Source organism: Stegastes partitus, unplaced genomic scaffold (genome assembly GCF_000690725.1).
Source record: "Stegastes partitus isolate 25-593 unplaced genomic scaffold, Stegastes_partitus-1.0.2 Scaffold1, whole genome shotgun sequence".
Classification (NCBI taxonomy): Eukaryota; Metazoa; Chordata; class Actinopteri; family Pomacentridae; genus Stegastes; species Stegastes partitus.
The window spans coordinates 2,625,783-2,643,436 of NW_007577732.1; the positions used below are offsets into that span (position 1 = coordinate 2,625,783).

Sequence of the window (17,654 nt, forward strand, 5' to 3'; positions counted from 1 at the left end):
GTACTGTAATATTCTTTAAAAGTTGTCTCTGGACAGCTATCGTTAGATCTAAATTTGTCGACTTAGTCCGCCTGGTTTAGTTTTACCTGCTTTATCCTACTGAGGATAATGTGGGGCTTTGCTGACATTGGGTAAAAGGAGGGTGTACCCTGGACAGGTCAGTAGTCCATTACAAGGCACACCCAAAAGACCGAAGCAAAAAAAAGAAAAGAGAAGAAAAACCCATACAGAAGACTCACAAGAACATGCAAAAACCACATAGAAAGGTCTCAGTTGACCAGCAGATTCCAACACAAAACCTTGTTGCTGTGAAGTGACAGTGCTAATGAGTGCACCACCGTACGCTCAAATTTTCTGCCTTGTAATTCACAAAAGAAACCTTTTGCAATGAGCATTCTCACTAATTGCTTTTCCATCTCTTTTCTTCCTGTATAGATCACACGGGTCATTTTCTGTGTCTTCCTCGAGACTGATTTTGCCATCTACAAGAAGAAAATGTCTGTCATGTTTCAAGGTATGTGTGTTTACAACCAATCGACTGGACTGAAATCATTACTATTCACTGCATTTCCTCTGCTACCTTTTGCTGTTTTGAGTCTAATTGATCAATGATTATTGTGCTGGCTTACTCCAAGGCCTACTTGCCAAGATTCAGATAATAGTTTATGTCACCACTTACCTAGCTGACCATCTGTGTAAAGCAAGATTGCTTTGCAACCTTGTGTATCCTAGGAAACATCTGCAGCAAGAGATATTTTGTTGCTGGAAGCAGTAATGTAAGGACCTGTCAGGCTTGGGTGACACCTTCAAATGTAAACAAATTCAATTCACCCGCACAGCCATTGGGAAGATTAACAGTGAGAATTTATGCTGACAGTGTGTAAAACAAGTGTCAGGTTCTGTACATATGGCCTTAATAGGATTGGAATAGTTAGTCTTCTTGTCAGTGAATCACAAGCTGATATTTCACATAATTCTTGATCTCCATATGAGACTTTAATGTCAGATTTGATTGACTGAAACAATGGTCCACAGCAGTGAATGTCTCCTGCAAGAACTAAAAAATTCAGGGATGCATAGCAACCACTAATCGGCCTTGGTTACTGCTCCTCAATTCTGTGTGTGAAATAAACAAACATCCATTATCTTCTACTCCCACTCTCTTTTCTGTCCCTCTCTCAATTCCCTCCCCCCTTTCATGCCATCATCTTTTTTCGGGACCAGGAGCAGTCACCAGCTCTGATGGGGGCTCCATAGAGGATTGAGTTGAATAGCTGGGGAGCTGAAAGAGGCTGGCTGGCTTCGCCAGCCTAGCATTACCTCCCATTTACCTCACTTTTCCCTCCTCACCTCCCCAACGGAATACCGGCTCTCAGGCCTTCATCTCGCTGCTCCCAGATGGAGAGTGTTTTGTTCTCCCTGCACTCCCGTCATCTCTCCTGCTCCCCGCCCAGGCTCTTCCCTGAAAGATTACATTCTGAGGAGAGACCTTAATTATACTGCCTGCCCCCATGCACCCAGCACCCGTCTCATCATATTAGTGCTTTGAGATGAGAATCTGGAGCTGTTGTTCTCCAGTTATCACTCTCGCCATTTAAAAGTGCTGTCAGTGGATAAATGCCCTGTATCTCTCCATAACTGGGAACAGGGAAAAAAACAAAATAACAGGCTGTGTGTGTGTTTGTGTGTTTGTGTCTGTGTGTGTGTGTGTGTGTGTGTGTGTCTGTGTGTGTGTGTGTGTGTGTGTGTGTCTGTGTGTGTGTGTGTGTGTGCGTGTCACAAAGGGCAATCAGAAAAGTTTTTAGAGTTACATTATCAGAAGATAATTCTTTAAAAAAAAAAAAGCTATTGTTTACAAATGTGCAATGAGCTGGTAATGAGAGAGGCCGAGGTCAGTTTTTGATTAAATGTGGGGTCGTTCCAGAAGGCTACCGTAGCATGCACCATGAGTCCAGTGCTTTTCTCATCAGTGTCTGGCCTGTGACATGTCCTTTGACCCCTAATGTCAGGCCCATCTTTGTCACTGCGCTGTGTATGTGTGGGCTGGAGGGGATATTAATTCTTTTTTTGACCAAATGGCTAAACACATGTGACGTTTCCATTCAGGGTCATGTCTGGAGTGAGGCAGGCACCTTTACACCATGCTCACCTATACCTGTTCTGTTCTTTCATCTCATGTGCAAGTTCAAGCCACTTCCCACATTCTCTATAAAAACAAAAGCTCTTCACATTGTTCCATAAGGAAGGAACTGAAAGAAAACACAATTATTTATGCTGTGAACGTAGACTAGACACTCACGAAAGAGTGAAAGAGTGTTTTATCCAACTGGGTACACTACATAGATGGGTTTCGACAGTAGTGGAAAGGTGTGCTTTAAAGAAAGAAATGCTGATTGGTATGATTGCACCATGTAGGTAATGCATAACCCCGTAGTGTGAAAAGACTTGCATTTAGCCTGCACAGAATGGCAGTAGTGAATCACAGGCTGTGAATTAGCTCTGCAGGTGTGCTCCAGCACTTTCAGAACATCTCATCATCCTCACTGCTAGAGATAGACAGTCGGGTAGATCTTGCGGCAACACTGAATGCATCACACAGAGGCTTGAGACCATTCTGTCTCCTGCAACATCCTCTCACTTTCAATAAGCCTCTGTTACATCTCCCCGCCCCATTCTCTCTCCCTCGCCACAGTTATTTTCACTTATGCCTCTCTTTGTTTCTATGCCATTTTCCCATCACCTCATTCGTCCATTTTCTATCATTTGTCCTCATTATTCCAAGGAGGAGCTTCTGCATCACCTCCTCTGTCAGGACACTGTTATAAAGCTGTTGTGAATAGTGGCCTTGAACTTTCTGTAATTTGTATGTGTGTGTGGTCATGTGGAACTCTGGATCTTTCCTCTGACATCAGTTTTAAGCATGTCTACAGCTTAGAGTAGGTACAATAGATTTTTTATTGAAGTCTTACTACTCTCATTTTTCATCGTATAGCTGCTTTCCTCATATTCAAGCAATCTGTCAAGTGACAATGACTGGAGCAGGAATGTGTAAACAGGACATTTGCATACAGGAAATTGCTTTATTACAATGTGCATTTCCACAAGCTGTCACTACGAGAGAGCCAAAATATGGTTACTTCTCTGCAGAAGGAGGCGACTGAAAAATAGCCTGTGCTGACAAAAATACCCACACACACCTGCATACAGGGACATCAGCCACAGCACACATGCATATACATATAAAACAGCAACTCGTCAACTATCGAATTCTGACGAGAACAAATGACTCCAGGTTTTGTTTTACTCCGGTGTGTGCCTGGTGTTCGAGCAGACTCACCAATGCTTTTTGCTGAGTAACGATGGCACTCCTACAAACAGACAAAGGTCTTTAATGTAGCACCAGCTCAAGGAGCACTTCGAGCATTTAGAGCCATAAGTTCTGTCAAAGAGGCCCCTCAAATGCACAAATACTGAAATATGCGAATACACAAAGAAGCTAATGCGCACAGCAACTAGCTTATGCCTCTGTAACGCCATTCTCCATCCATTACCCACCTCGGCAACCGAGCTCATAACCAGTGATATAATGACCTATTCATTATTTGAAAAGCCCCACACTGTACCCATCTCAAAGGTGCTGTGACAGTCTTCCTATCTGGTTAAGAGGGCCAGCCGGGTTTGTACTGGGGTTGTATTTTTAGAGAAATAAAATACAGCCATTAATTGATTAACGTGAGAGCTCAATCAATGCAATTAATCATATAACATGATTCTATTACATATTCTGATCATCGTGATTGACCCCATGCTTGCCTTGGCACGTATTATTTGCGAGCATGGAAGCAGTCAGGCAGCTGTGGTTGTAGAGAGTAAAAGCATGTTGAAATTGATTCTGGGTACACTCCTCCACTAATATGATCCGGGTGGCTGCCCACAAGCTGGGCTCCATCTCCTCTTCTCCTCAATCAGCCACGGTGCTGACAATATTAACACAGCCCACAGATCTGCAGAGGCTGCTGCATTCTCTCCAACTGTTTCACTGACTTTCCAATTGACATTTATTTACATGGCACTTAATACACTCCATACTCCCAGCCCCTCAACCCACACACACACGCCTACCCCCAAAATGTCCATTATAAAAGCATCTCCTCAACCCCCACAGCCACTGCTTTGGAAGAAGTGGAGCTGTGGTATGCAAGGGCTTTTATCGCACACATGTAATTTGTTGACAGAGGATATGAAGGGCTACAGGAACCCTGTGAGGGGTGAAAATGAAGTCTGTGTTGGTTTCACAAGGCTATCCCTTGGGGCAGGGAAATGAGGAGACCATGGTGTGTTAGGGATGTGATTGTCAGAAAATGCACACAGAGTCTCAAAGTCAGCTTTAGCAGATATGAGGATTCAGCTTTAGCTCATCATATGTGAAAATATTCACGTTTGTGCATAAATCAGACACGTAGAAAATGTGCAAATACATATCCTGACTACCTGCTTATCAACATGTTCGGTTTTGGCTGGACATGGTTACTTTTAATAATTTAGAAGGTTAGAACTTCTAGTTCTGTTCAAAATTCAAATCTAAATTTATCCTAACATTTCTCAGAAGTTATTCCAATATGTTACTGAAAATGTAACCTAAAGGAATAGCTCTTTCACTTTCTTGTCAAGAATTTAATCAAAAGGTCAATACCTCTTTCCAAGAGTTACATGGGCAGATCGATAGCACTCTCTCATGTCTGCCTGTTAAAAATTAGGTTGGAGCCAGGAGATAGCTAGCTTAGCTTAGCATAATGCAGGAAGAAACAGCCTGGCTCTGTAAGGTTTTTTGGGGGTTTTTTTTCCTATACTAGAAGACATCATGAGCAAAAATGAGCAGTCAAAGCCAGGGTTGTGTATTTCCACCTTGAAACTGCAGCGTACCAATCATTGTCTCAAATACAGTTGCCAGTTCAAATGTCTCCGGCAAAAATACTCCAATGTTACAGTTTGCTATTTTGTGGCGTGAAGTAGCTTTTGAGCAGAGTTGTTGGTGAGCTGGTGTGCTCCAGCTGCAGTGAGTGGGGAGGCTTTATAGGTCCACACACCTAAAGGAATTAACAGTGTAGAGTTACATCTAAGCCATATTCAGGCATGAAGGGATTCTTTTCATTAAAATAACTTTTACGTCTGTAACAGAGATTGACTGTTTAGGAGTTTAATCAAAGACTAGATGGGGACTTTATAGAGAAATCTCTTTTTTTTTTTTTGTCATTTATACAAAAACCAAAGTGTTACAGGAAGTTTTGGTTTTGTGGGTTTTCCTAAGAGTATGTCTTGAGAACTTTCCTGGAGTCTTGACGGTGAGGCTTAACCAGTGAGCTTTACATCAGCGCTATTAGGTGGATGTTTTTACCTTCGGACAGAGCCAGGCTTGCTATTTTCATTTTCCAGTCTTTCTGCTAACCTTGCCATCTCCTGGCTGTAGTTCATATTTAACCCATGCTGTCATCTCATTCTTGGATGCGTGAATGAGTGAATGAATCCCAAACTATTGAACAGCTGATAGTTTGTCATCAGTTATCGTACTATGCAATGATGTGTAAATCCACTGTACGTCTAGCCTTGTGATTTAGCTGAGTTTATGACCTAGAAAGCAGGAGCAATGTAAATGTGTCATACAGTGTTATTCTAGAGCAAGTCACAGTTTTGAGCTGTGGCGATAATGTTATAGTATGTGGCTGTAGCTCAGAAACCCCATGTTTCCATTCTTGCTCTGTTGTTATACTGTATCAGTGGGCTTTCCTTTGTTTCCCCAAGCAGGGTTAGATTAATGCACTGTACCCTTTTATTCAGTGTTATACAAAAGAAAAGCCTGTCGCTGGATCCACAGGGAGCTCTGATGGTTACACTTCTACAGAATAGATGACAACAGCCTTTCATCAAAGCTAACGCTTGCTATTGCTTGTTAACCACGGTGCAATCATTTCACAGACTCATGCACAGCCGTACACACATATAGAGCCATATGTGTGCCCTCACAAATACTGTGTATTCCACACTATGAGCTGTGCACATAAAAAAGTATCTATAGCGGCATGACAAAAAGCATTTGAGGCATCTTGACGCGAGATCTCAGTGTGTATGAGTGTGTTTGTATGTGGGATCCAGAAGCTGTTAGCAGGCATCCACAGTTCCTCTTTCCTCCATCTCTCACTGCAGTTCCTCCTAAAGCAGCATCCAAAGCCTTCTTCTCATCCCCCACTGTGCAACTCAACTCATCCACCTAGAAACACCTCTAGTTCACTCAGTCAGTCTCACGCAATAGACTTAAAGAAGAGAAAAGAAAATCAAAGGTTTTGGGGGTTTTTTTGTTTCTTTTTAAGGCGCAGTTGTCCATGGCAGCCTGCAGTCCTTGTAATTTGAGGAAATGGGAGGTTTTGTGTCATTTATGCTGAGCCTACCAGTATAGATTTAATTGAAAAAGAATGTCTCATGAATGTGACTCCCCCTTCCCAAAACACAAACCCACATACTCAGTCATTTGGTGTAATAACTCTCTAGATCCAAGGCCGTCTGGTGGGGGAATTGAGGGAGGTTGTTAAGGGTTGTTGGTAAAATTTCAGAGCATGGCAGCTGGTGTGATGAGGAAGGAGGAGGTGAAAGAGCTTCAGCAGCAAGCTTTTGGACATGCGAATACGATCGTATTTCAGTCACATTGTGAGGAAAGTGCAATTTCTGGTTTCATTGTTTGGTTTAGGCAGCCAGCGTAGCATCAAAACACTGTGCTCTAACATTATGATCAAGGTGTGATGACTCGTTGTATTGTACATTAGAAAACAGCGTGGTTTGACACACTGTCGTTTTCCCTCTCTGCCAGACAATGACATGGAGGTTACAGAGGAGCAGCTGAAGGGAGGTGAGTGACAGAATATTTCATGGCTGCCTTTTCACCTTAACACCTCCATTAAAGCACACAGAGGGTGAGTGAATGGCGTAGCTTCAGCTCGTGACAGTGATTTGCGAGGTTTTATGCCGCACATGAAATTGAATGTTTATTCATTTGGTGACAAGTTGAATCCCAGGCCTGACTCATCGCAGTTAAAAATACTTCATGTCAGGTACATTACGCTACAAGAGCTTATATCTACAGCTAATTCCCAAAACCATTCTTTTTATCCGGCTTACGAGCACAATGCCTTCAGACCACCTAAAGCGAATGACAAAGAAACAGCAGAGCAACATCCCTCCGCAGTGTGCACCAGGCGATAACACAAACACAACTGTCGGCGCATAATGCTTTTATCACCACACCATCTTGGCACACGGCCTGAAACTCCCACAGACTGCTTATCAAGATAAACTATTGACATTTGTCTGTACACTGATGTCCTGAATAAGCAATGGCACCAAAGGAAAGCCTCATGGAAGTGTGTATATTGTTCGAATAGCGGAAACAATGGATCCAATAGTGTTTAGCAGCAGTTTTTTTGTCCTCACTGGTAGACAGAATGTTTCACTTTTATGAAAAGTTGGATAAATTATCCTGCCTGTTGCAGTTTTGTCCATCGTACAGCAGGTCTCAGAAAGCACCTGATGAGGTTTTTTTCTGACTAGAAAAGGGATTCATAGTGAGAGTTTCCACATCGATCTACTAGGTCCTCTGAAATCGTCATAGTACACATGCAGCCAACTGAGCAGAGAACAATGTTAGTTTTACTGTCTGTCGAAGGAAGCGTTCCGATTACAGTAGATGTAGAACCCAGGGTGCTATCAAAATGTTTTTCCTCCCAAAGTCACCCCCATGATTTGCCAATTACACGCATCTGTGTTTTCAATGAGATTCCATTTTGGGTGAACATAAAAGGGTTGTTTTATAAGTGCACTGTAAAATGTGATATTCCAGAGTGAAACAATGTGCACGTAATGGCTACATCATAAAGACTTGGCTGAGAGACACTGCATCGGAGAGTTTGTACTGACCAACTACTATTGTTTTCTATTGTGTTCCTCACCAGCTATTTTACTCTGCATACTGTATAATAACATAGCATCAGACCACATCAAGCCAACTGAAACAACCCCTGATAATTCCTAGCTCTGTTGTATCATCATGCCAGCCCTGCCCTGGTCCAGTTTGGCCCTGTTTGATGGGCTTCTGCGCCGGTGCCAAGGACTGGCCTTTTATTCTGCTCCATGAGCCAGAGTTTGAATCAGTCAGCCTGGACTCCATTCAAAGGTTCGAATGGCTGCCATTCCCACATGGAATGGTGCTTTTGTCCCAGACTGTGGTCTGGAATTGGTCTCAAACCCGCACATTCTTTCCTTCTCTCCCACTGGAGTCATTTTTTTGTCAGGCAGGTATAAAACAAAACAGCATAAGAGCCATCGAGTTATCCCCACAGGCTTTTGTAGCGTAGTCAGCCGAGGCAGAATGTTAGAATGATCACTGCTCCGATGGATTTATCAAAAGTAATCTTTACTCACAACAGCTCACTTAACAGTTTGTATTGACAACATGGCATGCCCTTTGCATCCTGCAGCATCAGTCCAGCATCACTGAATCACCATTTATTTTTATACATTTACAGATAACACACCATCATCTACAAAATCCACAACCAAGGATGAAAGTGAAGACAGCAACAGAGGTACGCCAGTTTCTGATCTTTTGTATTCTCATTTTCCTAATTATGACTGCTTCTTTTCAAAATGCCAAACATCATCAAAAGTAGAGGTAACATTTTACACTGATATGTGTTTACAGAAAAAAATGTTTTGTGGGTATGAAGTAATGAAGTGTTTTCTTGGTCAGTAATCTCTTGCTCTCTGATGCCAAGTTCCTCTTTGGGGAAATGAATACAAGATGAAGCTTGGTCTTTTTTAAAAGAATGTTTTCTTAGAGGCAAACTTGTTTAAGAAGCCATTATCTGGCTATTCTGCAGTTTCAGCCCCTTTGGATGTGTAATATTGAAACAATTATAGGCTTCTCCGATACGATGGACCAAAGATAATTAGATTCTTACACTGGAGGGTGTTAGTAGGCAATTAAAATCGTACACCATCCATTTGTCTTCAAGCCTTAAGGTTGCAGGGAATTTTTGAAGATAGCAGTCATGCTTGTTTTCTTTAGGGAAACAGTTCCTCTTACTGATTGTGAGAGGCTGGACTAGATAGCGGCGCAGTCACTTCAAGGGCGTCAATACATTCTGTCATTTAAACAAAGCGCAATAAGTCATTTCTGCCTGCCTATTCAACCTACCTTTCCATAATCCACAACAGTAATTCAGTATGATTCACAAATTCAATCACCAGCATTAGAAGGGCATAAGTATTTTGTAATAATCTTTATAAATCCTAATTTATCAGGCCCCGCAGCTTAATAGTAACTAATCCATTCACAAAAGGCCTTGGCACAGCTTTCTAGCATGGGAACAGTCAGTCCTTGAGACAACCTCTCTCACAGGAAGGGAATGAAATGATTTTGTGCAGCCTGCACTGTAAAGGTTAGGTCTGGTTCGATGTAGCACATAGGAAGGATTAATCATAGAAAACACTCAGATGTCAAGATAGCACACAGCAAGAGGAAAAGCGAGCTGCAAAAACACTGCCAGCTATGTGAGACAGACATTGCAAGGCGCTTGAGAGTCTCATACCACCTCTGTACACCAATGTAAGATCTTCTTTCAATAAAAACACACTATATTCCATCTTGGTCGTCCCATTTGATACAGTCAATATGTAGAGCACTTTTAAGAATAAATTACAGTCTGCAGCAGAATTGGTGAAGTGTGTCTGTCAATATGCCTCAGTGTGATCTATCACATTCATCATACTCCTCAGGGGATTCGCGCTCCCCAGTCCATGGGTCAGGCATCAGGGGCTTTTAGCCACAGCAGCGATGAAGAGAAAGCATTAACGTCTTCTCCACTGATTTTCCATGATAAATACACTGGTTAGTGGACTGTAGGTAATTATAGGGCTCCTCTGTCCCACACATAATAACTGCTACATTTACAGTTGTTTTGTCACCCCACAAGCAAAAGGCTTCTTCATCCTCAGTGTGCTGAAGTAAGAAAACGGTAAAAAGCACACGATTAACACAAACACCCCGCTGCATAAAAGAGCACATAATATGTGGTACAACAAAAAATTCAAACAACGCAGCTTCTTTATTTTCTTTTGAACATCAGACAACATCAAAACACATTTTAGTTTTTATGTGACATTTATTTTATTCTGTTTTTTAAAATGATTCACTATGTAGTGTTATTTTCTTGATGTGGGGTTTTCTAAGTACTTGCCTTGTCTCTGATAAATGTCTGATAAATGTTTCACATTCACAAAACATGTCGATTTTAAGGTGCTACATGCATTATATTATATTATATTATATTATATTATATTATATTATATTATATTATATTATATTATATTATATTATATTATATTATATTATATTATATTATATTATATTATACCAACAAGTGTAATTGTGAATTGGAGAGTTGTTTGGATTTCATAAAAAGCATTTCAACTCCACTTCAAAAGCAACCAACACATGTTCCCTTATCATCTACAAATAAACTAAAGTGTATTTGGAAAAATAGGGTCACAGATTAACTCTATGTGTGTTTGTTGTGTGTGATGAGCTGTGCTGTGATGTAATCCACATGAAACAGAAGCACAGCATGCAAATGCTGCGAGCTATACAAAGAAAAAGAAAGAGAGGGGAAGGGCGGGTGAGACACAGAGGCGAACGCTGGCACAGAGGTCCAAGGTGGAATATAACCTCTTTAGAGCACACCTGAGTTGGCAAGCAGCCCCACTGTGTCTATTATTTGATATCAGATTGGTATTAGTGAGATTAGTGGATGTCACAGGGCACAGTAAAATGTGAACATTAAGCCAGAAATCAATGCCTGGCTGGGTCTGTTTGCCTGGCATGCTTGAGCTTTCTGGGAAAGACCCGAGGAAGAGAGAGGGGGGAGACGATGAGAGATGGCACAGAGCGTGGATGGACATGCAGATTAATAACGCTATGTGTGGACAGACAGTGAGCCTCTCAGCGGGATGCCATCTTTTACACCGCGGCACCCCGTCAAGCATTGCTCGCAAACACACTTGCACTTTGCTTGCGCACATTTCACATGCAATGGGTTTTTGAATGATTGCTGTTGGTCATCTCAGAGCCCTTTTTCCTTTACACATGTCTCATGAATTTTTCAGGTCCTCCGTCCCCCCACCCCCCACCCATTTTTTTTTTCATCTTTTTTTGTCCTTTGCTCCAGTTGGCTTTAATAAAAGGAATAGCAGACAGGGCTGGGGGAGAGATAACGCTGAGTGTGTGTGTGTGTGTGTGTGTGTGTGTGTGTGTGTGTGTATGTGTGTGTGTGTGTGTGCGCGCATGCATGTGTGAGTGTGTGTTGTTGAAGAGGGAATACAACTTTTACTTCCTAGAAAATATCATCTGCAGTTGATGTTTACTCAACAGTCATGCAAGTAGGACACACCAGGATGGTTGCATATCAGCATCTAAATTGTTTATGTCCTTGTAATACTGTACCCCTGAATCTGATGTTGACATAAATAAATCATTTAAGTGTGTGTGAGACAAGCATTTTATTCAGAAAAACACTATAGTGCTGTTGCTCAGTCAACATGAGTGCAGGTGAGTGCCTGCGATTGCCTTTTTTTTTGTCACTATATTTCTCAAAGTGGAATTCATGGGAGTAGTGACACTAAAAGTCTTGAGGTGTTTGCTGGACCCTTCTGTGTGAAGTATGTCGGACCCTGATTCTCAGTGATGACAGTCAGAGAATGAGTATTCGGTAAGAAAGCTGTGACAATGCTGCCACCTGCTGTTTGGAGCCCACGACTGAGCAGGATCCAGGATTGTGCTGGTTGGGCTTTTACTTTGCGGAGAGACGTTGTTCTAATTGATCTAAGATTGGAACCATTATAAATCACATCTGCCCAAATCTGACGCTTCTGTTTTCTGGTCTGTGTGTGTGTGTGTTGTGTGTTTATCCTCTGTCTGTGCCATAGCGTCTTTTATCACAAATTGAATACTGTTCCATTCAATAAGCCAAATACAAATGATCAAATAAGAAAGAGGAAATTACATTCAGCCTTTTGTCGTATCTGATATATTGTTGTTTGGGATCACTTTAGACAGATACAACAGCCATGCATGATTTTTTAAACACAGAAGAAAGGTTCAGTGTGACCTCAAGGCTAGTGAAGCATTCCTCTTAAGCTGTTTTTCCCAATGAAGTATTCTTTTCAGCCCTCTGTCTGTGACTGTATCTCCAAATGCCAGTCATGATTAATAGAAAGGGTTGCCATCTACTGTGTGTCACCAGTATTCTGCGTGATGGACAGAGGTACTTGAGACAAACATGCAGCACTGGTAGAACTGGCCTTTTTCCCATTTAATAGAGGCTGGCATTTTTATTGTTCTGAGTGCAGGGCAAAATTGCATAGATATGAAAAAATGGTTTCTCTCTGCAGCTTGTTAAAAAAGCAATTATAGAAGCTGCACAATAGCCATTGTAAAGCATGTTCTCTTATTGGTGTCATGGCTTTCATTTACTCAATTTGTCCCAAATGTCATTGGTTTATGTGTGTGCCCATGTGTATAAGAATGTGTGAGAGCAAGAAAAGGGGTGAGGTGGGTGGGAGTAACAGATATGATGGAGGGATTAAGGTTTTATAAAAATTTATTTCAATGTTAAACTCTGCCTTTTGTACACACATTACACCGTTCAAATTCTGCAATGCCCTCATAAGTGTGATAATAATCTGTGTTAAAGTATATATATATATAGATATATGCGTGTGTGTGTGTGTGTGTGTGTGTGTGTGTGTATCCATGTGTCCTAAACCAATGACATCTGGGACAAATTGAATAAATGAAAGTGAACTGAAGCAGGAGCGAGACAGAAAGTTGTTTTCAAATGTGATGCCTGCTCTCACATGATGAATGCATGATGAATCGTTTGCCCGGAGAGGATGAACAGTTGATCAGTGATCATTAGTATGACTGTTTGCTTTGTTTTTTAAAACTAATGACTGGCATTATTCAAATGCATGTTTGTGTTTGGCTGATGATTCTCCTCCATCCCTCTTCAGGTAAAGAGGAAACAGGTGATGAAGAGGAGGGTGACAAAGGTAATGTAGCTCTACGGACCATTAACACATGTTCTGAGCCTCTCGGCTCTACCATTGCTTCTTGATGTCATTTGTCATCAAAAATTGAATTTTCTATTCGCCTCAGTTCAGTCTTTCCATCCTGTGTGCCACCACTCTAACACAAAAAAAGTTCTCTTATCACAGACGCTTGGAACAAAGAAATCCCTCAATTATGTATGGCTTTAGAAGTGACATTCTTTTTCCCTTCTTTTTTGTCACTTAATTTATGCATGTCTTTGTGGTTCCATTGCTCTCATAGTGCAGTACAAAGACAAAGCTACACAAAGAGATGGAATGAAAAGGCTGTTTGAGGTGATATCGAAAGCCAACTCAATTCAACTCCAGGCACCAGCACTGAACTCAAATGTTTTCCACTCTTTTGAATTCCTCTTCTGTTTCTAGATGCTGAGGTAAATGAAGATGTGGAGATGGCAAGTCAAAACCCAGGTACAGTTACAAGTCAAGGCTCCAGCATGAGCGGGTGTGTGATTACATGTTATTGTCGCTGTGCAGATTGCCACTAGCCTACCCATCATTCACTCAGAAGGAAGGAGCACACACTGATCTTGCTCTTATCTCTGGAGCAGATGGGAATTGTTGGAGCTGACCAACTTGCAGCTCCTTGGTCTGGTTTTCACTTCAGAGTTTGATTAAAGATCCATCCTGAGCAGCCTTGTTAGCAGCAGAGGAATAACTAGTATACAAAACTCTAAATGCATCTGTATAACAGATCCCAAGACTCTGATGTGTTTTGTGGTGCTGACAGCGAAAGCCTTTGGTGAACTGAGAGTGTGTGTGTGTTACAAAGGGGCAACCATTAACGTTGAGCCAGAACCATTTCTCTTTTCCGAATATCCTCTGTGCTGCTGCTATATAATTAAGATTCTGCATTTGCATACTGGCAGCGAGCAGCGCCTCGCCTCTCCTCTGTTTTTGTTTTATTCAAATCCCATCCCATTGACAACAATTTGACAGATAGAGCCTCTCTGAACATGAATTTTGTAGATATTCTATGAGCGAGTTATAGCAAATGCTGCCCTGGGATGCTATCCAAGACCTGAGATATGTAATTACTTTCTCATGAGACATAAACAGAGAGTTAGGAGCTAGGAAGAGCAAGGATATACAGTTTAAAAAAGCACCTGCAGGATAATCCAGCCAAAAAATGCAGCACTTACATAATTCTTGAGTGTATGTATATATTGTAAGTGAAAATCAGACACCACAGATCAAATGTGTTGTTCAATTATGTGCTCTTGGTTATTTTGTAAAGCGTAATCTTTGTGCATAAACTAGTAGTAGCCTGTTTATGTACAGGACGTATTCCTTTCCTACTCATTTTTCTTTATATAACTTCTTTTATCCTCATACTTTCTTCTTAAACTACTATTTTATCAATGAGACTGACATCTCATTCAAACTTTAATAACCACACCGTAACAAAAGCCAAGCACCACCCAGTGATACCCTTATACCCCCAATCATTACAACAAATATAGTAAAGCAGACTTTCATTTGAACTAGCTTATACAGCATAAAGCATGCATTTTTCTTCAGAGAATTTGGCTTTTTTTTTAAGTTTCTGACAGTTTTTCCTTCTTCCCTGTCAACCTCCATTCAAACCGAAAAAAGAGCAACCTGTTCTGTCAGCAGTAATGAAGTATGGGCTTGTTTTCTGCCACGTGTTACAGGATTTAATGTGAAGGCTTTGACTCCCCATGCCTAATTTAATCCTTCAAAATGTATTCCCTTTTATTTATTTTTTTTTGTGCCTTCAGATGAAAATACAGCCAATGAGGAGCCAACTCCAGAACAGTGTGAAGATGAAAATGAAAACCAAGACAAAGGTGAAGATACAGGCAGTGACAACAACAAAGACAACGGTGAAGAAAAAGGCATCAACAATGAGAAAGATGAAGACAAAGGTATGTACATAAGGGCAGTCTGGCGGCATGCTTTTGTTATCCTTTTGCATCAAAACCTCTGAGCAATGCAGGCTGTCAGCTGCAAAAATCGTTACAGAACTGAAAATGATTCCGGTGATTGTGTTATTTCCTTGTGTTTCATTTTATTCTCTCACTGTACTTGGCCAAATATCCACAGGGCACGGAGGCAGACAGATATGAATAAGTCAGTTCAATCGAAATATTGGCAGCATAGCAAAATAGAAACACAGATGTTTACATTTTTTGATTTGCCAGCAGCCTAAAATTACAGCACATGGCTGGGAGATGAAACACTGTAAGGATGTCCTGCACAGTTGTTTTTTTTTTTATTTCTTTTATCATTATTATTTGTTTTTGTATACTGCAAATTTTATCCACCTGCACAGAATAAGCAGATCTAAGTGTGGCCAACTTGGGGCTCACATTGTGTGCAGGATCACAGATTGGACACGGACATAATATTGTATTACTGGAGCCTCACAGTCTACAGCACATGCACATATTAACAAAGCTGATTTGATTAATGACGAGGCAGGTCACACTCCTTTTCGCCGACATATCGGTGCCGCCACCTGTCAGCAAAGATGCTGGTGTAATGCGAATGTAGTGTAATAAACATCACAAGTTTGCTTCCTTTTCCAGAAGAGGAAGAGCAGCCTCCTGCAAAGATGGAAGATGACGACACAGCAAAGTCCACTGTGGAGATGGAAGGTAAGATTTGATTTGCTCGGATCTGATTTGATGTGATTTGATTTGAGATGATTGAGAGTCTGAATGACTGACTTTCTATCAATGTGATTTTCTTGTTCAGTTTGATGTATTTGTATACTTGTGTATTGAATTAGCACGGTCAGCGCTGTTTTTGTTGTCTGCTATTAGTAACACTAGTTTTCCCTTGGGATCAGTCTCTCCCTATCTAAGATCTACTTCATCACCCATGTAGCATCACTCTGTACAGGAGGTACGAGGCTTTGCGTGGAGCCTCAGGCAGCTTTGCACATCTCATAAAGCCATAATGGAGATGCTGAGAACAGTCAATTACTGCAGATTCTAAAATTATTTTTTATTGTAGAGAAAAACGTATTGTTCTTTTCTCGGTATAGTTTGTTTGCTTTGCTTTGCTTGTTGACGCTGAGATGAACTGTGTAGTTCTGTCTTAGTTATTACAGAGCAACTGGACCCTGTCTAATAATCCCAAAATAAATGTCTGACTAACTGTTCAAGAGAGTCGTGACATTTAACCCAAACAGGCATGTGTTGCTCAGGTTTACCTCATATTAAGGTCCAGTGTGGAATTTGTCTTTAATACATCTGCTTTATACAACAGATAGCTTAGCATAGCAAGTAGCTGTGGTTCTGCTTGGGAACTAAAACCAAACCGATACTAGATTTTTGGGCCAATGCCAATAGGGATTTTAGGGTGTGAATAAATTGTGACATTTATGTATAGTTTTTTTGTTTTGTTTTTATTTTTTTGTGCTATGATCCCTCAAATGTTGTTGTCAAACAGTTGTGACAAAGAATGAAGGCAGAATATTTGCAGTTTGATGATGAACTTTGTTGTTAAGAATCACAGTATATTATTTATGTTTTGTTTCTTGGTTATAAAAAGTAATCTTTTTATGCATAATCATCACAAATAGTAACTTATACGTTCACTACTGCCAAGTCAAAACATGAATAGCACCTCTGCTTTAAACGTTCAAAGGAAACATTTCATTTCCTTTCTATTCTAAACCAGACTTTTACATTTTAGCTCTTTTAAATGCAGGGACTGGAACTGTCAGGTTATGAGTTTGGATGGCGTATTAAAGTGCAAATCTATAACATGTAATTAGTTAGAGGCCTGTGAATGTTATGATGGGCAGTGGGAATGAGTACACATTAGCTTTCACTCACTGACAAGCTGTGAAAATAGCTACCTAGTTAGCTAACTTGATAATGTAGCTAACAAGTTTGACAAGCATGAGACACAGTGGTTGTGAGCGGAGAGTAGAAGATGGGGACATGTTTCACCAGCTAAGTGACTGAAGTCAACACTGAACAGACTCAATGCTCTGATGAGTGACATGACACTAGGCTGGCTGCATGTGCTGCTGAGAGTAGTGCAAAGAATGAAGTGAGCACACTCTGCTGAACAGACTATGTGATGACACTGTTTCAAACTTGTCCCAAGCCTCTTTTTCTGCATCATTTTGCATTATGTTCTGTTAAAATAAGCTCAGTAAACACATATGTAGACCCTGATATATCTACGATAGGACTGAATTGTCAACAAATCCCTTGAAAAGAGTTGTTGTTGTGTATCCAGAGCCTAATATTACTTATTGCTTTGTGCTGTAAACCAACAAAAGCGCAGCTATGAAAGTAATAAGCCAAACCAGTTATATGGTCCGTCATTACAATGAACACAGGAACTGTTTAGAGTCAATCCCACATACACCATCCTGCTGCTGTAAATACTCACCAGAGCAACAAATATGTATTAATCTGCAGATGATAATAATCCTCAACAAATACACTATTTACTCCTGT

General features: G+C 40.9%; 1 protein-coding gene across 2 annotated transcripts in view; it reads left to right on the plus strand.

Annotated features, from left to right (window-relative positions):
- macrod2 (mono-ADP ribosylhydrolase 2) overlaps positions 1 to 17,654 on the plus strand; it is a 415,533-nt gene that overhangs the window by 378,708 nt on the left and 19,171 nt on the right. Inside the window, exons 9-15 of one of the 2 annotated variants that reach the window (XM_008306093.1) lie at positions 436 to 514; positions 6,860 to 6,898; positions 8,571 to 8,630; positions 13,114 to 13,152; positions 13,576 to 13,620; positions 14,952 to 15,098; positions 15,762 to 15,830. In XM_008306093.1, the coding sequence (XP_008304315.1) occupies positions 436 to 514; positions 6,860 to 6,898; positions 8,571 to 8,630; positions 13,114 to 13,152; positions 13,576 to 13,620; positions 14,952 to 15,098; positions 15,762 to 15,830 (478 nt within the window). The remainder of the gene's footprint in view (positions 1 to 435; positions 515 to 6,859; positions 6,899 to 8,570; positions 8,631 to 13,113; positions 13,153 to 13,575; positions 13,621 to 14,951; positions 15,099 to 15,761; positions 15,831 to 17,654) is intronic. The other variant, XM_008306138.1, reaches the window with a different exon arrangement.